The sequence below is a fragment of the Macaca mulatta genome, chromosome 10 (genome assembly GCF_049350105.2).
Source record: "Macaca mulatta isolate MMU2019108-1 chromosome 10, T2T-MMU8v2.0, whole genome shotgun sequence".
In the NCBI taxonomy this organism is placed as follows: Eukaryota; Metazoa; Chordata; class Mammalia; order Primates; family Cercopithecidae; genus Macaca; species Macaca mulatta.
The window spans coordinates 33,805,475-33,827,656 of record NC_133415.1 but is presented as its reverse complement, the minus strand read 5'-3'; the positions used below and the strand labels follow the sequence as shown (position 1 = coordinate 33,827,656).

At 48.3% G+C, this 22,182-nt stretch overlaps 1 protein-coding gene and 1 long non-coding RNA gene across 2 annotated transcripts; both read right to left on the bottom strand.

The window, feature by feature from the left end:
* Positions 1-1,549: 1,549 nt before the first annotated feature.
* On the bottom strand, positions 1,550-9,049 carry LOC144331487 (uncharacterized). The gene is made up of 3 exons (XM_077949052.1): positions 9,008-9,049; positions 8,686-8,916; positions 1,550-2,670 (listed from the first exon to the last, which is right to left on the bottom strand). Exons 1-3 carry the CDS (start codon positions 9,047-9,049, stop codon positions 1,825-1,827), a joined length of 1,119 nt encoding a protein of 372 aa, XP_077805178.1. The 3' UTR covers positions 1,550-1,824.
* An 8,311-nt stretch (positions 9,050-17,360) lies between these two features.
* On the bottom strand, positions 17,361-22,122 carry LOC144331976 (uncharacterized). Its single transcript, XR_013399634.1, has 2 exons — positions 18,577-22,122; positions 17,361-17,628 (listed from the first exon to the last, which is right to left on the bottom strand). It is a non-coding gene; the product is annotated as an uncharacterized LOC144331976 (long non-coding RNA).
* Between the last annotated feature and the right edge of the window lie 60 nt (positions 22,123-22,182).

Below are 22,182 nucleotides of genomic sequence, written 5' to 3'. Positions count from 1 at the left end.
ACCTGGGAGGCAGAGCTTGCAGTGAGCCGAGATCGCACCACTGCACCCCAGCCTGGGCGACAGTGTTAGACTCCATCTCAAAAAAAAAAAAAAAAAATTGAAAAGAGGTACCATAGAAGAGCATATTACATGCACCATATGCTGAAAAACATTTTCAGAGATTAGGCTATTCTCAGTAACTCACGTATCTACTCCTGGTAAACACTGATTGATTTAAACAAATATCAATGAACGAAGTATTACATGCATCACATGCAGCTAAACAGTGTTTCACTGAGACAACAATAGTCCCTATATCCCGGCCCGCGGGATAGTCAGAGCAGGCCCTGGAGGAGGGGGTGGGAATTTGGGGAACAAGAGACACGAGAAATGGAGACAAGACAGTGCTCTGATCAAGTCTCGTTTAATGGCGGTAATGCACTGCCTTATATACACTTGGAAGGGAAGGGGTTGGGCTAAGGCGGAAATGATCTCATTGCCGAAGGCGTGGCCAGGTTAGTTTTGGTTTCTCCGGTCGGAGGTCATGTTGCGCTTGCGCTGTTAAGTAACAACTAAGTAACAATTTTCGCCCGCGGGAAAAGTGAGTGAAGAAGAAGCAGGAAGAGCGCCATCTTTAATGAGGTATTAGTACAGGGGAAAAAAGGCAAAGATAGGGAGAAGGTGTGGGGTGGAAATGAATATAGCTCAGGCGTTTAATCCTTAATTATTATTCGCTATGGCCAGGGCGTGCAGCTCCGGACAGGTCCCCCTTTTTATATTTTTATGATAAGAAAACCCCTCGGGAACTGCGCCTGTCTTAGGTTGGGTCAACTCACCCCCACCTTCTAGGCCCGTCATGGGATAAGGCAGCAGCAAGGGTGGCCCTCCTGTCTTAGGCTCCGATGGAGATAGTGTCCTCTTACCCGTCATTGACTGTCCAGTTCAGCACACAGGGGAGGTGGTCTTATTAAGGTAAATAAGACTCACCATTTTCAGTCATCTCAAGGCGGTGATAATGAACCTGTATAGGTTTGGCCTGGAAGGCCTCAATTTGTTGTCTGACAAATGCCATAAGCTTATTAAGGATTATAGGCCCGAGAGTGAGGAAAAGTAGAAGGGTGAGTAAAGGACCAAGGAATGGCAGGAGATAGGGGAGAAGTCCATCGAGTCCAGTCCATAGTGGATTGGCGGCCAGGCCTTTTCTGCGCTTTTCTAGTTCTTCTTGCAAAGTTTTTATCTTATCTCTGACGATTCCGGATTTGTTGGCGTAAAAACAGCACTTTTCCTGTAAAGCCAAACATATCCCTCCCTGTTCTGCCGTTAACAAATCTAGACCTCTTCTATTTTGGAGAACTACTTCAGCTAACGAGTCTACTTGGTCTTATAAATCTTGTATAGTACTGGATAAGGTCTGTACATCTGAGATTAATTGATTGGATAATTTAGTATATTGGGTTAGTGAGACTCCTAGGCCTGTGGCTCCTGTAGTAAAAGCAGTGGTGATTCCTAGTCTAGCCAACAAGGGAATAAATTGTATGGCTCGTTTCGGTCTATAAATAAAATGTTCAATAGCAGGGATGGGGATAGGTTCATCTCCAGGGATGATATCAATGTCGGGGAGAAGAGTGGCCAGAACACAAAGCCCTGTCCAATTTGTAGGTAGATACGTATATGCCATGTTGTTTCCACAAACGAAAACCGAGCCATTTATAGCACACAAAGGGTTGGTGGCATTGATTATGGAAGTACAGTTGCCAAACACAACATAGCCTAAATCAATTTCTTTAGTGTTATTATATGATGGTGAAAAGAGGCAAGAGGAATTAGAAAACATCATCGGTTGAACTAAGGGGGGGGGGTAATAGGACAGGAATTATTTACTAAGGATTCATTTGAGTAATTGACATAGGGCAATGAAAGGTTAGGTATGGCTAGAGGAATAGGGGGGCCCATTTTAAGACAAAGCCAACAATCGTGGGCCAGGCTTGTATTGGACATTTGAAGTAAATTGTAAGTAGCATTGAGGATATCAAAGCTTTGGGCATCGAGCCTAAAATTATCTCTAAGCTCAGGCAAGGCTAAAGGGTGATATTGAAGTTCAGGATAAGAAGCTTTATGAATTTCTTCTAATTTTTTCTGGACGGTTTTAATTCTTGTAATATCTAATGGGCCTCCTCCATCAGAAATGTGAATGGGGGCGGTAGTGCTCCAACAAACAGGCTTTCCTTTTTGGCCGTTACAAGGAGATTGTACAAGTTTATTAGTGGATCCTAATACTTGTACGTCATTGATGCCTCCAGTTTGTGTTTTTAGTAACGTGGCCGTATAATATGTTCTATTGCCTGATTTGCATTGTTGATAGGAGGTATAACAGGAACTATGTACAGAAGATTGGAAAGAGCTACAAGGGCATTCTAGGAGCGGCCCGCTAGGTGAGGTATCTCTTGGGGTAGACTTACATTTCCATAACTGGTTTGGCATTAGGTAAGCTGTCTTGCCCGTGCAGGTCACCTGGGTGATTCTATCTGACGGAGGTTCAGATATTTGTCCCCCTCTGCAGTCACAAGGCTGGCCGTATTGTTTTCGTAATAATTCTTTTGCCTTACGAGGGTCACCAAAACCTGCATAGACTGTCACTATGTTATATAGAGCGATTATTCTCCAAAGGAATTTCATATTAGGCTTCATTTTCTGAAAAACAAGAAGGAAAGAACTTCTCAGGGAGATTTATCTTCCCTGGACTGACAATGGTTATGATTTATTTGTCTTACCAATCTTTCAGGCAGCCATCTGGCTGCATCATTTTTTTGTGAGAAGATGCATACTGAGCCTCTTCCCCAAATTAAAACTGGATCGGGGCCATGCCATGAACTATCAAGTGGATCTTTCCATTTTACCATTGCAAACTGTTTTTGAGATTCAGGATGCCAGAAACGGTCGGCAGCCGATTTTCCATGACTGTCCAAATTTAAAAAATTAAGAATAAACAGGGCATGATTGAGTATGTTTCTGGGGGTACCCTTCACGGGGTACCAGCTCCCCCCTTTTAATTTTGTGATAATAGTTTTTAATGACAGATGAGCTCTTTCTACTATACCTTGTCCTTGGGGATTATAGGGAATGCCTGTGGTATGTTTAATTTGTAGGGTATTACAAAATTGTAAGAAGGTTTTGGATATATAACCGGGGCCATTATCTGTTTTGATTTGTTTGGGTATTCCTAAAATAGAAAAGCAATGCAATAAATGAGCTATGACATGTTTGGTGGCCTCTCCTGTTTGGAGAGTTGCACAGATGAATCCACTATAGGTGTCTATGCATACATGGATATATTTTAGCTGACCGAATTCTAAGTGGTGAGTAACGTCCATTTGCCAAATTTCGTTGGGGATGAGTCCTCGGGGGTTAACTCCTAGATGGGGAACAGGTAAATATGTTATGCAGTTGGCGCATTGTTTAACTATTTGTCGAGCTTGTTCTCTGGTAAGTTTAAACATAAGTCTTAAGGTTTGGGCGTTTAAATGATGTAAGGCATGTGCTTTTTGCGCTTGTTGCAAATTGTCTGTAGTGACTGTGGCTATGGTTTTTGTTGCCGTGTCAGCTGTTGCGTTACCTTGTGTTAGAGGTCCCGGTAATCCTGAATGTGCTCTAATATGCCCAAGAAAAAAGGGAGTAGTCCTTTTTCGGATAAGTTGTTGACATTGTAAAAATAGGTTAGCTGTGTCTGAAATATGTTTAATTTGAGACACGGTCTCTAAGAGGGGTATTGAATGAGCCAGGTAGGCGCTGTCTGTGTAAATGTTAAGTGGCTGACAAGGAAAAGCTGATAGTGCTGCAATTATAGCTTGCAATTCGACCAGCTGAGCTGATGTATAAGTGGTCTGGAATTTAACGACTACATTATTGTAAGTGTAAGCGGCAAGTCCTGTGGAAGATCCATCAGTGAAAATTAGTAATGCGTCATTGAGAGGTTCTTTACTGGTAATATGGGGAAATACAAACGCATGAAGTTTGCAAAATTGAATAAGTTTGTTAGGTGGGTAATGGTTGTCAATCGCGCCAGTATAAGAAGCGCAAGCAATTGGCCAGGCTTCCGTATTTTGTAACAGCCAATGGATGCGTGATTGAGTGTAGGGCTGTATAATGGTAGAGGGTTCTATTCCAAAGTATTTTCTACTGTTTTCTCTTCCCAAGATAATTAGATCAGCTATGGCATCATAATAAGGCAACAAAACCTTTTTAGGGGAGGAGGGCAGGTGTACCCACATAATGGGATTGTTCTGCCAAAATAGGCCAGTAGGGGTTATTGTTGTGTTAAAAATAAGGAATATTAATGGCTGAGAATAATCAATACTGGTAACAAATTGTGTTGCAATGGCATGTTCTACCTGTTGGAGTGTTATTAATGCTTCTTTAGTAATGGACCTGGGGGATTTTGGATTAGAGTCTCCTTTTAATATATCGAAAAGAGGTTTTAACTCTCCTGTAGTGAGCTTTAAGTACGGTCGAAGCCAATTTATGTCTCCCAGTAATTTTTGGAAATCATTTAAAGTTTTTAAATGATCACGACGTATAACGGCCTTTTGATTAATGATTTTGGGTCCATTAATTTGGAAACCAAGATAAGTGTATGGATCTTGTAATTGTACTTTTTCTGGGGCTATTTGTAGTCCGGCTGCTGTTAACTCTTGTTTGAGTTGGGCGAAGCACTGTAAGACTTGTTCGCCATGGGCCGGGCGCGGTGGCTCAAGCCTGTAATCCCAGCACTTTGGGAGGCCGAGACGGGCGGATCACGAGGTCAGGAGATCGAGACCATCCTGGCTAACACGGTGAAACCCCGTCTCTACTAAAAAATACAAAAAACTAGCCGGGCGAGGTGGCGGGCGCCTGTAGTCCCAGCTACTCAGGAGGCTGAGACAGGAGAATGGCCCGAACCCGGGAGGCGGAGCTTGCAGTGAGCTGAGATCCGGCCACTGCACTCCAGCCTGGGCGACAGAGCGAGACTCCGTCTCAAAAAAAAAAAAAAAAAAAAAAAAAAAAAAGACTTGTTCGCCAATTTCTCCTGCTATTAAAATATCATCCATATAATGTATAATATACATTTGTGCCCATGTTTTTCTGACTGGCTCTATAGCGGCAGCTACATATTTTTGACACAAGGTAGGACTATTGGCCATACCTTGAGGTAAGACTTTCCATTGATAGCGCTTCATTGGTTGTTTAAAATTTGTAGATGGAAGACTAAAGGCAAATCTTTTTTGGTCAGCAAGATGAAGGGGAATTGTAAAAAAGCAATCTTTAAGGTCAATAACGATTTTAAAATATTTTTGAGGAATCGCAACCGGTGAAGGCAATCCTGGTTGTAAGGCACCCATAAGGATCATAGTGATATTTACTGCTCTTAAATCTTGTAAGAGTCTCCATTTACCAGACTTCTTTTTAATAACAAAAATAGGTGTATTCCAACGGGAATTACTTTCCTCAATATGTCCTGCTGCTAGTTGTTCCTGCACTAACTGTTGGGCAGCACTTAGTTTATCATTGAGTAAAGGCCACTGATCAACCCAAACGGGCTCATCTGACTTCCAAGTAATGGGGTCAGCGCACCTTTGGGGTGCAGGTATGTCAGTGGCCTGAGCTAAAAATTTCCAAACCCCTTTTTATCAAGTTGTCCTGAAACCAGTATAGGCTGTGGGATACCGTTCTTTCCTTTTCCAAGACCTTTACCAGGGGTGTATCCTTGAGTTAACATCTGTGCAGTAACTATATCATTTGGACTACACATTATTTTTTTATTTTTTTTATTTATTTTTTTTTTTGAGATGGAGTCTCGCTCTGTCGCCCAGGCTGGAGTGCAGTGGCGCGATCTCGGCTCACTGCAAGCTCCGCCTCCCGGGTTCACGCCATTCTCCTGCCTCAGCCTCCTGAGTAGCTGGGACTACAGGCACCCACAACCGCGCCCGGCTAATTTTTTGTATTTTTAGTAGAGACGGGGTTTCACCGTGGTCTCGATCTCCTGACCTTGTGATCCGCCCGCCTCGGCCTCCCAAAGTGCTGGGATTACAGGCGTGAGCCACCACGCCCGGCCTGGACTACACATTATAATTTTCATTTGAGAGAGCAGATCTCGCCCCCAAAGGTTAACAGGTAGGTAAGGGATGACAAATGGCTTAATGAGGCCTGAATTGTTTTCTTTATCTGTCCATGTTAGGTATTTAGAACTTTGTTTAGGATTACTGCTTTGTCCAATTCCTCTCAAGTGAGTTAAAGTTTCTGTAGTAGGCCAATGAGAGGGCCAATCTTCCTGTTTAATGATAGTTACATCAGCCCCTGTGTCTATTAGTCCAGTGAATGCCTTCCCGTCTAACCATAAGGTTAGAGAGGGTTTTTGATTTGTAATTGGTTGCACCCAATATATATCTGATGATCCGAAACCTTTTATATTTCTATTAGAGTATTGGATATTATTATCTGTTTTAACCAAAGGTAGCAGGAGTAACTGAGCTATTCTAACTCCTTGAGGGACAGTAATAATACTATCAATAGCTCTGGCCATAATTTTAATTTCTCCTTCAAAATCATTATCGATAACTCCAGGGAGGACTTGTAAGCCTCTCATGGTGACACTACTTCTTCCTAAAAGTAGCCCAAAAGTGTTAGGTGGTAAGGGTCCATATATTCCGGTATTTAAGGTTTGTGGTCCCATTTCAGGTGTTAGTATTGTGTGGGAGGTGGAACTGAGGTCCAATCCTGCACTTCCTGGAGTTGCTCTACTAAGTTTTGAAATGGATTGCTGTTGCTGGCTGGAACAAAGCTGACTGCCCCATATGCTTGTTTCGGGGCCTGAGGCTAGCCCCTCATCCCGTTTCCCTGCCTGGGGGGTAAAGGATTTCCTTGACTGTCAGTTTTAGATTTACATTCGTTTGCCCAGTGCCTTCCTCTTTTACACCTTGGGCAAAGGCCTGGGATTTTTGCTTCTGGACTCTTATTTTGGTTTTCACAGCAATCTTTTGCAAAGTGTCCCCTTTTACCGCATCTAAAACATCCCCCTTTATCTTTACCTTTGTTAATGAGGAAATCTCTTACTGTTTGGCCGCTAAAAGCGGCAGCCATTGCTAGGCCTTGTTGATATGAGGGCCCAATATCTGAACAAAGGCGAATGTATCCTGTTAAATCTGTTTTCTTTTGATAAGGTCTGATTGCCGCTTGGCAGGCGGGGTTAGCATTTTCATAAGCTAACTGTTTAACATAATCTACGCCCGTTTCTGCATTTCCAAAGATTCTACCTGCTGTGGTCATAAGTCTATGCACAAAGTCTGAAAATGGCTCATCGAGTCCTTGTTTAACCGCTGTGAGCGAGGCCCCTGGATCTCCTTTAACGGGAAGTTTTCTCCAGGCTTTTGTAGCAGCAGCCTGGATTTGTGAGAACAGTCCAGGGTCATATTGCATTTGGGCCTGAGTGTCTGCATAATTACCTGAACCAGTTAACATATCAAAATCCCAACCGTTTCCTGCCTGTTGATTTCTTTTAGCTGTATCTCTGCAATTTTCAAAGAACTCTGACTTCCAAATTAAGTGGTCTCCCCCAGAAAGAACTGCCCTGACTAAGGTATTCCAGTCTGTAGGAGTGAGCCAATTCTCAGCTACAGATTCCACTATAGCAAGAGTATATGGAGCAGTAGCCCCATACTGAGAGGCAGCAGTCTTTAGCTCTTTTATAATAGTAAAATCAAATCCAGTATGATGCCTCCAAGCCTGTCCCTGTTCATCTATGGTTTCCGTGACCGGAAAAACATCTTTGGGGGAGGAGTCTTCTCTATGTCGGCTAGCAACTAACCCCCCTCTTGGAACATGTTGTCCAGGCCGCTGAAGTGGGCGCAAGGAACCCTCCATAGCGTCTGAGTTAGGTATTTTTTCATTTCCTGTTTTTAGCTTTTGGAGCCTAATTATCAATGATTGATGTAACTCTTCAAGTTTAATCTGTTCTTCTAGTTGAGCAATTTTTTGCTTTAATTCCTCTTTAGGATCTATTGCTGCCATAACAATGGGCGCAGAAGCCTCATTATGTGTCTTATTATATGGGGGTGGGTATGAAGTAAAGGGAGGCAAATCAGGGTTGTGATATTTAGCCGCCTCTTCCTCTAAATCATCCCAATTTATATCCAATTGATTAGGCTTATTAATTTCCTCCTCCTTTTGAAGCATCTGTAAAATTGGGTATTTTTTTGGTTTGCTTTCGTGTGGTATTTCTTTATCTGTTACAGAAGGAGACTTGATTTCCTCATGATCACTTTCGAGGGAAATGAGATCCTCCTCCGTATCTTGCGGAGGCTTTGCGAGGTTAGAGCGGGAGCTAACCTTTAAAATATGCTCTGTCTGAGCGACCGCAGCCATGACTTGCGGATTGGCCTCCTTCTTATCTATTAAATCTCTAATGAGGTTCCAATAAGAGAAGGCGGTTACAGGAATTTTTTCTGGCCCAAAAGTATAATAGTCCTGCAAACAATCCCCTACTCTACGCCATCTTTTAATATCAATAGTTCCTTCCTGTGGGAACCAAGGGCAAGTGTCTTTTACAAAATCAAAAAATTTAAACAAATCATTACCTTTAACCTTTACTCCTCGTATCTTTAAAGCCTCTTTTAATTGTCCTACATATATTTGATGTTGGCTTAATTCTTGTCCCATTTCGGACGCGTCACTTACCTTCGATTCTGACGCGGCAGGTTCCCGCGGTGATCGGAAGAGTTTGACTCCTTTTGTCTTCGTTAGCGGTCGACCGTCCTTTGGCATCCTCTTCCTCACGGAGTCCCTCGTTTCCAGGTCCCTGTTCGGGCGCCACGTATCCCGGCCCGTGGGATAGTCAGAGCAGGCCCTGGAGGAGGGGGTGGGAATTTGGGGAACAAGAGACACGAGAAATGGAGACAAAACAGTGCTCTGATCAAGTCTCGTTTAATGGCGGTAATGCACTGCCTTATATACACTTGGAAGGGAAGGGGTTGGGCTAAGGCGGAAATGATCTCATTGCCGAAGGCGTGGCCAGGTTTCGGTTTCTCTGGTCGGAGGTCATGTTGCGCTTGCGCTGTTAAGTAACAACTAAGTAACAATTTTCGCGCACGCGGGAAAAGTGAGTGAAGAAGAAGCAGGAAGAGCGCCATCTTTAATGAGGTATTAGTACAGGGGAAAAAAGGCAAAGATAGGGAGAAGGTGTGGGGTGGAAATGAATATAGCTCAGGCGTTTAATCCTTAATTATTATTCGCTATGGCCGGGGCGTGCAGCTCCGGACATCCCTAGATCTGATAAACTAAACAGGCATCACTGAAAAACTATACTACAGAAAACACACAATGCTAACCACAGTATTTCCAAGAGTCAGCACTACACCTAGGCAATCTTGTACCTATCTCTGTTAAACGCAGGGTTTGAACACGGAACAACAAAGAAAGTAGTACCTGCACCACACACTTCTTTTTTTTTTTGAGACGGAGTCTCGCTCTGTAGCCCAGGCTGGAGTGCAGTGGCCGGATCTCAGCTCACTGCAAGCTCCGCCTCCTGGGTTCACGCCATTCTCCGGCCTCAGCCTCCTGAGTAGCTGGGACTACAGGCGCCCACCACCTCACCCGGCTAGTTTTTTGTATTTCTTAGTGGAGACGGGGTTTCACCGTGTTAGCCAGGATGGTCTCGATCTCCTGACCTCGTGATCTGCCCATCTCGGCCTCCCAAAGTGCTGGGATTACAGGCTTGAGCCACCGCACCTGGCCTTGTTTTTTTTTTTTTTTTTTGAGGTGGAGTCTGGCTCTGTCACCCAGGCTGGAGTGCAGTGGCGTGATCTCGGCTCACTGCAAACTCTGCCTCCCAGGTTCACGCCATTCTCCTGCTCCTGCCTCAGCCTCCCGAGTAGCTGGGACTGCAGGCATCTGCCACCACGCCTGGCTAATTTTTTGTATTTTTTTAGTAGAGATGGGGTTTCACCGGGCTAGCCAGGGTGGTCTCGATCTCCTGACCTCATGATCTGCCAGCCTCGGCCTCCCAAAGTGCTGGGATTACAGGCGTGAGCCACCGCACCCAGCCACCACACACTTCTTTTTTTTTTTTTTTTTTTTTTTTGAGACGGAGTCTCGCTCTGTCGCCCAGCCTGGAGTGCAGTGGCCGGATCTCGGCTCACTGCAAGCTCCGCCTCCCGGGTTTACGCCATTCTCCTGCCTCAGCCTCCCGAGTAGCTGGGACTACAGACGCCCGCCACCTCGCCCGGCTATTTTTTTGTATTTTTTTACTAGAGACGGGGTTTCACCGGGTTAGCCAGGATGGTCTCGATCTCCTGACCTCGTGATCCACCCGTCTCGGCCTCCCAAAGTGCTGGGATTACAGGCTTGAGCCACCGTGCCCGGCCCACACACTTCTTAAAACAGGGTTTCGGCTGTGTATGGTGGCTCATGCCTGTAATGCCAGCAATTTGGGAGGCTGAGGTGGGCAGATCACCTGAGGTCAGGAGCTCGACACCAGCCCGGCTAACATGGTGAAACCCCGTCTCTACTAAAAATACAAAAATTAGGTGGGCATGGTGGCAGATGCCTGTAATCTCAGCTACTCGGGAGGCTGAGGCAGGAGGATTGCTTGAACCTGGGAGGCAGAGGTTGCAGTGAGCCGAGACCACACCATCGCACCCCAGCCTGGGCGACAAGAGCAAAACTCCGTCTCAAAAAAAAAAGAAAAAAACCAGGGTTTCATAGGGAAAACACTATGCTAAGTCACTCACAAACCTATTTCTAATAAACACAGATGATGAACATGTATTAAAGAAAACTATATTAGATGAACCACACCCTGCTAAACACATTGATTCTCAGAGATAATGTGAGGCTCACTCACTCATGGTAGACCTGTTAAACTTAACATTTAAATATGTATCACAGTAGATGGTAGTACATGAACCTCATGCTTCTGAATGCAGTGCTTCACAGAGGTAGCATTATTCTCAATCACTCACGCATCTGCCTCACTTCAATACGGAGCAAATATGTATCAGTGAACAGTGTGCCACGTGCGCTATACACGGCTAAACACAGTGGCTCAGACAGTAACACAGTGTGTGGTCGTTCACCGACAGAATGGGAAGGAGGAATGTGTCCCACTCTCAGCTGCTGTGTTATTTCATACAAGGTGAGTGACTAAGTTCATTCATGAACCCGGCTCTCTTCAACACAGGAATTAAACATGTCTATGGGACACAGCACATAGTGTGATTTGTGTCTGCATCTCCCTTGTGCATGTTGTGTATTTCATATAATGTGGGTACAAAATGTGACTTTGGTCTTCACCCCCATCAGCTATCATCTGTCACAGGCTACATAGTGACATAATACAACTCAGTTCTGCATCCGCCCTCTGCTATCATATGGTATCATGTGTGACAATGTGCCCCGAGGTGAGTAATGACTATCCCCTCACCTGCTGTATGATGTCATAGTGACATTTGTGACTCACATACACTGTGAATCAGGCCTGCATCTCTTCTGTCAGTTGTTGTATGATACTGTATGTGCCATAGTGACATAATGCAACTGAGGTCTGGGCTCCTTGATGTCATATAATATCATAAGTGACATGGTGACATGGTGTGAACAGGGCTGCCTCCCCCTCTTGGGTTATCATTGGCTATCATATAGGACATAGTGATACAAAGTGACAAGTACGTGTCCCCCTCAAGTGTTAAATACCATATGTGACATACAGTAAGGTGAGTCTGAGTCCCTCTCTTGGTTGTCCTAGATTATTATTATTATTTTATTTTATTTTATTTTTTGAGCTACAGTATCACTCTGTCCTCCAGGCTGGAGTGCAGTGGTGCAATCTCAGCTCACTGCACCCTCCGCCTCCTGGGTTCAAGCGATTCTCCTGCCTCAGCCTCCTGAGTAGCGGGGACCACAGGTGTGCACCACCTCACCCAGCTAATTTTGTATTTTTAGTTACATAGTGACAAATGTGACTGAGGTCTGCCTGTGCTCTCAGCTGATGCTGGCGCCTTTATTGCCTAGGCGTGTAACGCTCCTCAGATCTGCATCCTATCTCCTGTCACACACACTCACATGCTATGTAGGATGAGGACACAGCTGACACACTTAGTCACTGCACCTTGTATGATATACAACAGCTGAGCGAGTGGGACACATGCCTCGCTCTCATTCTGTCAGTGTAACAGCATATAGCAGCTGAGAACGGGGTACATCCCTGACTCACATGATGTCACAATGTCACATATGATATCATAAGTCATCCAGTGGCCCAGGCATGGTGGCTCACACCTATAATCCCCACGCTTTGGGAGTCTGAGGTGGGTAGATCGCTTGAGCTCAGGAGTTCAAGACCCGCCTGGGCAACATGGTGAAACCCTGTTTCTACTAAAAATACAAAAATTAGCCAGGCGTGGTGGTGTGTGTCTGCATTCCCAGCTACTCAGGAGGCTGAGGTGGGAGGATGACTTGAACCGAGGAAGCAGAGGCTACGGTGAGCCGAGATTGTGCTACTACACTCCAGCCTGGGCAACAAAGCTAGACCCTGCCTCAAAAATAAGAAAATTAAAATAAGTCATCCAGTGATATAATGTGACTCACATCTGCAGGCCATCTCTTGGTTGCCATATGATATTGTCAACCTTACATAGCAAGTTTCAGGAAATATGGTGAAATGTAGAGTTTATTTGAGCACAAACCTTGGCGACAGCCACCCAGGAACACAGATTCCAAAGAATGGAATTCAAGTGCCCCAAAGTGGAGAAGTTTTGGGGCTCATTTACATAAATGAGGTTTGGGAAGCTTAGCAGGGTTTCAACATTCCCTCAAGGCTAGCATGCAGTTACAGTAATCTGATCAGTCAAGGCAGTATTCCTGTATGGGAAAGGCATATTGAACATTTCACGGCCGGGCGCAGTGGCTCACACCTGTAATCCCAGCACTCTGGGAGGCCGAGGCGGGCGGATCACAAGGTCAGGAGATCGAGACCATCCTGGCTAACATGGTGAAACTCCGTCTCTACTAAAAATACAAAAAATTAGCTGGGTGTGATGGCAGGCGCCTGTAGTCCCAGCTACTTGGGAGGCTGAGGCAGGAGAATGGTGTGAACCCAGGGGGCGGAACATGTAGTGAGCCGAGATCACGCCACTGCACTCCAGCCTGGGCGACAGAGCAAGACTCCGTTTCAAAAAAAAAAAAAACCACAATGAAGATGTGAAACGTGGTCTTTTGTACCGTCTTGTCTGAGTTAGGTACAGGACAATAAAGGACAATAAAGGACAATAAAATATGACGAAGACCAGTGACTAGGAGGGGAGGCCTGGTCTCTGGTTTCTCCTGGTCATTTACAGAACATGAACAGTGAGGAAGAGAGAATGTATGATCCGAGAAGCTGAAGTTGCAGCTACCCGCTTATGTGGCTCAGATCAGTCACATCTCTCTCAAGGCTCAAAGTGTCTGGGGGGTCCCAGCAGCTTTTACATTTTATCTGCTTTCACAACAGGTATGCTATATAGCAGTGTAATGTGTCTCAGGTCTGTGTCCCTAGTTTTGACTATTTGTAATGCCACGTGTCACATAGTGTCATAATTGAGCCCGGCTCCTGTGTGTGATTTGTTAGTCCTGACCACAGGCAATAACAAAGGCTTTACGTGGTGGGGCTGACAGGAGAAACCCCCTCCCACACCAGGCTTGGTGCACAGCCAGTGCACAGCAGGCCCGGGCCGAGCACAAAGGCCACACGCACGGCCTGCTGGATGGTTTCTAGGCTTATTGGCTGAATTGCCACGCAAAAGTGGCTGCCTTTTAGAAGATCTTATGTAATGAGCTGAGCAAGGTCTCCGGCTGAGGCGTGAGCTGCCGCCAATACTTGAGCAAGCAAATCAGAATTCGAGTATCGGTGCCTCCTCTTTGTTCACTGGAGGTTTCTCTCCAGTGAGCTCAGAGATCGTTCATCAGCCCCCATGGTCCTGCGATGGTTGATTTTATGTTGACCATCCTGGCTGGGCCACGGCGTGCCTGGACTGCACACTGTTCCACGTGTGCCCGTGAGGGCATTTCCAGGTGCACTTAGCATGTGAGCCAGTGGGTAAAGCAGACGGCCCTCCCCAGTGTGATGGGCATCACCCAATCCACTGAGGGCCTGAGTGGAACAAAGGCTGGGGAAGGAGAATTCACTTCCCTTTTCCCTCCCTCACTACTGGGGCTGGACATCTCATCTCATTTTCTCCTGCCCTCAGACTGGCATTTCCACATCTGCTCCCCTGGTTCTCAGGCCTGGGGAGGGAGGTGTGAAGGTGTTGGATGGGGGCAGCCACCAGTCAGAGCAGCACAGGCCTCAGGAGGGGTCTAGGACTCCAGGCCTCTGATAGTGCCCAGAAAACACCAAGGGAGACAGGGATCTTTATTTTTATTTACTTTTTTTTTTTTTTTTTTTACGGAGTTTAATTCTTGTCATCCAGGCTGGAGTGCAATGGCATGATCTCAGCTCACTGCAACCTCTGCCTCCTGGGTTCAAGCAATTCTCCTGCCTAAGCCTCCCGAGTAGCTGGGATTACAGGCATCCGCCACCACACCAGGCTAATTTTTGTACTTTTAGTAGAGACAGGGCTTCACCATGTTGGCCAGGCTGGTCTCAAACTCGTAACCTCAGGGGATCCACCCATCTTGGCCTCCCAAAGTGCTGGGATTACAGGCATGAGCTGCCGCGCCTGGCCGAGATGGAGATCTTTAAATGTGTGATCCTTCTGTGGCCTGGGAGGGAGAGAACCTCCCTTGTGGGCAGATCACCGATCTCTTTGGGAATACCCTGGTGTCACAGACAGGCCCACAGGGTCCTCCAGCCTAGTCTGGATCTTCCATTGTGGTCCTTTTCTCTGCCTTACACAGAAGGGCATTTCCCTTGGCCTGGGTCTAGTCTTCCACTCCAGGAGCTTGTTGCCAGGAACTGAAGAGTTTCCCAAAGGCTGACTATGGGGCCAAGAGAAGATTCATGTTCCCCAACAGCCTGGAGGTACTGATAGAACAAACTCGTCAATCTCACCCTCGTGACTGTGATGGGTTCAATTTCATCTCCCCTTCCAATTCATATGTTGAAGTCCTGACCTCCAGTTATCTCAGAAGGTGGCTGTATTTGGAGATAGGCTCTTTACAGAAGTAATTACGTTAAATGAGCTCATGGTCATTGGGGCGAACCCTAATCCCACTCTATAACTGGTGTCTTTATCAGAGTAAACTTGGAAACAGACTGTTAAATCAAGTGTAGTCTAAAACTAACTCCTTACATATTTTAAGTTCAGCCTAAAGATTTCTCTGCACGTTGTAAACTATAACCTAAATGGAACTGTAAGCAGACTCTAGCCTACTTTTGTGCCAATCACTAAGTTTTGGCCAATTAAATATGTCTAACTGTCCAAACTGTCTAGAAATAAGGCAAATGCCGAGCCGTAGCCAATCCGGCTGTGTCTGTCCCTCACTTCTGTTTTCTGTAGGTCAGTCTCCTTTTTCTGTCCATAAATCTTTCACTACGTGCCTGCGCTGGAGTCTCTGAGCCTACTCTGGCTTGGGAGGCTGCCAACTCATGAATTGTTCTTTGCTCAAACTCTTTTAAATGTAATCTGGCTGAAATTTATCTCTTAACAAGACACACAGAGGGAAGACATTGTGAAGACACAGGGAAACGTCAGCCATCGACAAACCAAGGAGAGTCCTAGAACAGATCCTTCCCTTACAGCCCTCAGAAGGAACTGTGAGCCCAGAAGTATCTGAGACAGGTCTCAATCCAGTTAGAAAGTCCATTTTGCCAAGGTTAAGGATACACCTATGACACAGCCTCAGGAGGTCCTGATAACACATGCCCAAGGTGGTCGGGTACAGCTTGCTTTTATACTTTTTAGGGAGACATGAGACATCAATCAGTACAGATAAGATTTACAATCGGCTGGGTCTGGAAGGGCGGAGCAACTCAAAGCAGGGGGCTTTGGGGTCATACGTAGATTTAAAGGTTTTCTGATTGGCAATTAGTTGAAAGAGTTAAGTTATTATCTAAAGACCTGGAATCAATAGAAAGGAATGTCTGGGTTACGATGATGAAGGATTATGGAGAGCAAAGTTTTATGCAGATGAAGCCTCCAGATAGCAGGCTTCAGAGACAGTAGACTGTAAATGTTTCTGATCAGACTTAAGGTCTATATTGATGTTAATGCTGGTCAGCTTTTCCTGAATTCCAAAAGGGAGGAGGGTAAAACGAGACATGTCCAATCTCTGCTTCTCATCACTGCCTGAACTAGCTTTTCAGGCTAACTCTGGAATGCCTTTGGCCAAGAGAAGGGGTCTTAGAATTTTATTTTTGGTTTACAGAACCACCCCTACTAATAACTTGATCTCAGCCCTCTGGCCATCAGAACTGTAAGAAAACACATTCCTGTTGGCCGTGTCTGTGGTCCTTTGTTACGGTAGCCCATAGACACATACACAGTGACATCTCATCATCTGGGCAGGCATGTTTTCCATTCTAAACCGCGGCTGGGGTTATAGTGGCCTGGGAAGATACAGCTGCCCCTTGTATTGTCCATGGCGCTAAGCAGATGAGGAAACAAATCTGGGCAGGTCGGTTCCCTTGTGGAGCTGAAGACCCTTTGCACAAGTCCTGGTGGGTCTTTGCAAGTTTTTCCTCACGCTCACATCACTGGCACAGTGGTCATGGCCTGGCCAGCTTGGGACATGGGGGTGGCCATTGGGCACCTGAGTGACATTCACTCCTTCTCATCCTGCATGTGCCAGCCAGAGGACCAGCCCCCTGGAGTCTCACTGGGCTTTTGCCCAAGCCCGTCGGCAACATTCCTCTTCTCATTGGCTCTAAGGGCAAACCTCAGAACGTGCATGTATTACTGACTGCCCATGGGGTCTAAGGAGAATTCTATCCATGTTCACAACCCACCAGGCAGAAGGAAGCAATCTCACTTTCCCAGTGGCGCAGACGATGAGCAGCAACTGTGGACGGCTTTCCTGAGCTTTCTGGGTCTTCTCTGCATTATCTCTAACTAGCCATCAGTGTGACTCATTGGAGGTCTCTGGCACAGCAAAGATCCCTCCGCCCCTCATCACCAAACACTTCAGCAACCAGGCCCATGCTGCCATCAGGGCTCTGCTTCCGACCTAGCTGGTTGGTCTGCAGGGTCTCACCTGTCGTTTTTCCAAAGAGCACTATGATGGGATCAATCTCCAAGAGAGGAGATGAAAGATCCAACAGCATGGATCTGTCCGAGGCATGTGACCTCTTTTCTGCAAAACAAACACACCTACTTTTACAGGAGTTGCCGATTTGGCATGAGGAACCTAAAGTTCTTTTTTTTTTTTTGAGACGGAGTCTCGCTGTGTCCCCCAGGCTGGAGTACAGTGGCATGATCTCAACTCACTGCAAGCTCTGCCTCCTAGGTTCACGCCATTCCCCTGCCTCAGCCTCCCGAGTAGCTGGGACTACAGGCAGCTGCCACCATGCCTGACTAAATTTTTTGTATTTTTAGTAGAGATGGGGTTTCATCATGTTAGCCAGGATGGTCTCGATCTCCTGACCTCGTGATCCGCCCGTCTCAGCCTCCCAAAGTACTGGGATTACAGGCTTGAGCCACTGCTCCGGGCCTAAAGTTCTTTACTTTGTAATAGACAGAGAAGGCCAGGCGTGGTGGCTTAAGCCTGTAATCCCAGCACTATGGGAGGCTGAGATCACAAGGTCAGGAGTTCAAGACCAGCCTGACCAACATGGTGAAACCCCATCTCTACTAAAAATACAAAAAAATTAGCCGGGCACGGTGGTGTGCGCCTGTAATCCCGGCTACTCAGGAGGCCAAGGCAGGAGAACTGCTTGAACCCGGGAGGCGGAGGTTGCAGTGAGCTGAGATCACGCCATTGCATCCCAGCCTGGGCAACACAGCGAGCCTCTGTCTCAAAAAAAAAAAAAAAGACAGAGGTTGCTCTCTGACTGCCTGAGGGATTCAGGGCTGAGTCCACCAACATTGTTTCATGAAACTCTCCTGGGTCAGCCAGCGGAGGCGTCATGTACACAGTCAGCACTCCACAGCTCCTCACTTCCTGAGCATCTACAGCGCAAACCAACACCCACCACACTCACAGAGCACCTGCCGCATGCCAACCCGAGCCTCCCTCACAGGTCGCTTTCATCTCTTTTTCTCTCTTCACTGCAAGGTTTGTGCCCAAATGCAATTAGGCACTTTTTTTTTTTTTTTTTTTTTTTTTTTTTTTTTTTTTTTACAGAAACAGGAACTAAAGAGTTTTAACTGGGCACCACTATAGCAGTGGCTGTTGACCATCGTCTCCTGGCTGGAACCAGGGAATCCTGTCGTTCAAGGAGGAGCAACGCAGCAGCAGGCATGCCTTCTCAGCCCCAGCTGACTCACTCTGGGGTGGATGGATGGATTTACTTACTTATTTATTATTTGGTTCTTGCTCTGTCACCCAGGCTGGAGTACAGTGATGCAATCTCGGCTCACTGCAGCCTGGACCTCCCGGGCTCAAGCGATCCCACCTCAGCCTCCCCAAGTAGCTGGGACTTCAGGCACATGCCACTACGCCAGCTAATTTTTTAAACGTTTTGTAGAGACAGGTTCTCGCCCTGTTGCCCAGGCTGGTCTTGAACTCCTGGCCTCAAGCCGTCTGCCCACCTTGGCCTCCCAATAGTGCTGGGATTACAGGTGTGAGTCGCCACACTCAGCCCACTCGGTTTTGAGTGGCCATTTGCTTTGACTCAGCAAACACTTCTGATGGTAACAAAGCATCAACTGGGTGGCTGGTTTCAATCCTACTCTTGCACCCAACACCGCAACATTTTATCTACCTGGAGCAAATGCTCTGGGGTCCTGAGGAGCTGGCCACACTGCCCATTTTGCTGGTGGGACAGTGGGAGGCCCTGCCCTCCTCCCATCCCACACCACTTAGGCAAAAGCTGTGCCCAGGAAATGTCACCCGTAACTGGTCTGCACAGACCCTGTCTTCCAAAAGGGTGCTGTGCCTCCACCAGACCCCACGGGCAGTACATTGGTCAAGCACACACAAGACACGCCAAGGCCAAGGCCTGACTGATTGGACAGTAAAGACACAATGAGCCCCTCTCATTCGGAGCTGATTACTCACAGAGTGAAAATAAGAGAAGCCTGAGATGGCAGCTCCCTGCATCCTGGTGCCACACACTAAAAAGGACAGCACTGAAACAAAAGGGGTCAGAGAGCACGCGCTGTGGGACACCCACTGCGGAGCAGCCCCTGGAGACTGCGCCGGGCGGCATCCTCATCTGTGGCTCTGTTGTGGGGGCCGGGGGCAGGCAGCCTCCCCCTCACCAGGGCTGGCGAGGCAGGCAGTGAGGAGCAGTCTCGGGAGACAGAGGGAGTGAGCGGTGGTCTGGGTGCAGCCTGATGTTCTGGGAGGAGCAGGCTTAGGTCAGCTGCTGTGCGCACCTCTGCGTGGCCTGTGGGGATCCTGCAATGGCTCAGGGCCCCACAGCAGAGCTGTCTCCGCCCACACAACGGACACACAACCTGACACACAGAAACTCACAGAGACACCAGAGAGGCGCATGTGACACTCAAAGACAGACCCACACAAAACACGCAGCAAAGCCTTTTGCCACACGTGCACACACACATACACACAGGTGCCCATCCCTTCAAACCTTGGTGTTTGCCCAGACACACCTGTGTCAGAGACAGGGGACCTGCAGCTCCCCAACACACACCAGTCACCCCACACTAACCCAAGGTGTCACCAGCCAGCCTGGAGGACTTGGGAGGCCAAATGGAGGTGGACAGTGGCCACAGACCAAAGGCCTTCGGTGGATAGCACCCGACGTGAAGAGCCATGGCGCCCACCGTGTCCACACACAGGGACACACACGTCTGTGCACCAGCTCCCCCATTCCTACACACACATCACCCATCCCTGGGGCTCTGGAGGATGAGACCCCTCCCTAAAGACCCACAGGTGGCCCAGGAGTCCTCATGCCTGAGTGACCCACTGCTCATGTCCATGAAAAAGAAAAGGAACTTTTTATTAGCACCACGCTCTAACCAACTGAGCTAACCGGCCAGTTGTTAGAAAAGGAACTTTTTATCTGAGGAATGGGAGCCCCCTTTAATTATCTGGCTCACAGAGGCACTGGAATGAAACAGCAGTCACATCCCACTCCCACTTGAGCTAAAGACCTCTTGAAGCCACATCCTTTGTGAGTTCCAGACACGCCAAGTAGACATAAAAAGCCATGCGCTGGACACCATAACCCTGTAGTCCAACACTGTATAGCCAGTCACTAAGGTTCTCTCTGGAAAGCAGTCAGAAATCCTGCTTATTTGATATCAGCCCACTCCCTGTCCCCTTCAGTCTTTAAAAACTTGCTTGTGATAAGGCTGAAGGAAGCACTCCCAGGGCAACTTGGTGTGTCCTGGGCAGCTCTCTCAGCCTTGGCCCAGACAAACTCTCTATATGAACTGTGGTTCAGTTTCTTTCTTTAGGTTGACATCCACATTAGGGGAGCAGTGTTGCTGGGCTGGGGAAGCTGGTTCAGGTCAGATGTTGCACCAAGGGTGGGAGAAGGGGCGTTCCTGCATCAGCACCCGGACGAGGCAGAGCAGCAGGTGTCCAAACCCAGGCCTGGCTTGCTCCTGCTGTGGCTCACAGCCCCCACCCCACCTGGCAGACTGTGGAGCTGAAAACAGCGTTGCCCAGCTGGCCACAGCATGTATCATCATCACATGGCGCTGCCCTATATACCCCAGTCTTCACACAGATACTCTTCATGGACTGGGGGACTGAGGGCAGGGACACTGGTGAAACAGGCAGGCGTCTTCACCCAGGTGCTTATCCCACTGACGACCTCCGGGGGAGGTTAACAGTGACCGACCAGGCCCAGCCCCAGCTGGCTCCTGGCCACTCACTGCAGGCTCAGCTCCCACAGTCTCCACTCCCACCTCCAGCTCCTGCCATTCCGAGGGACCTGGAGGCCAGGGTGCCCTGCGCATGAGCAGCTCTGGGTTGTGGCCCGCCCTCCACGGCAGTGGCCTGAGCGCTTGTCATTATTCACTTTATTAACTCCTGGTTTCTGGCTGGAAGGGATCACACAGACATGGCATGCAGCGGAGCCAATCCTGCCAGGGACTAAGGAAACAGATCCTGGAGAAAACCAGAGACTTTGCTGGCGCTTCAGGGGGACCCCAGTTGGCTCAACGCCCCCTCTCCCCCATAGCCAATCACTAACCAATGTTCTCTCTGGAAACCAGTCATAATTCCTAACCTAGTGAAAGCAGGGTCATCTCACACAGCCCAGCCACCCCTCAGGCAGCTAAAGAATGCCTGGTGAAACGCCAAGTCTGAGCGTGTCCTTGTCCCCAAGCCTTTCCGTGCTGCCTGCTGCTCTTCGGACAAGCCTCCAGCAGCCTCTGTAATGAGCAGCCCCCGCCCTTGTTTCCTGCGCTGGCTTCCGCAGCCTGGCCACACCGGTCCTCTCCTCCCTCCACCTGACCTGATACTGGCAGAACCTTTGCAGGAGCCTTTCCTCCACCCGAGCCCCTCCTATTAAAGCCTGTTCCTAGCCGGTTCAGCCCCAGCCACCAGAAGCCCCCCAGCCCCGGCCCAGCAGCTGGCCTGGGAACAGGGAAAGCGCAGTCTGGGCTCACAGTTCGCGCTGGGGGCCGGACAGCCTGGGGCGACCATGCAGGCCCAAATGGGGACTCCGGCTCCAACCGTCCTGGCCCAGAGGCTCTAGGGTGGTCCTGTCTGTCTCACCCCGGGGGCGGGGAGGACGCAGACAGACCCCAGCGCCACTGTTCGGCCGCGGATGGTGCCTTAGACCCAGGTCCTGTGGGCTCTGGCCGGAGCCCCCCACTCTGGGGGAAGGCCGGTGACTGGGAGGAGTCCGCCTCGCAGGCGCGCCCGTGCGGAGCCAGGACCTCAGCCCGCACTGACTCAGGGAGGGGTGGGATTCTCCATGGTCCTGCGATATCCAGGCGGCGGAATCTCGCCTCTAGGGTCGCGCGGCAGCAGGCAGGTGTGAGGCTGGGCTGAGCGAAACCCTCCTAGGAGCCTCCGCGGAGGGGCGGGGCCCCTCTCCTCCCGAATGACGCAGGGGGTGGGGCGCGGGGCGGGGCACGCGGCCGAGCGCGCCGCGCTCGGGACTGTCGTAAGAGGGGC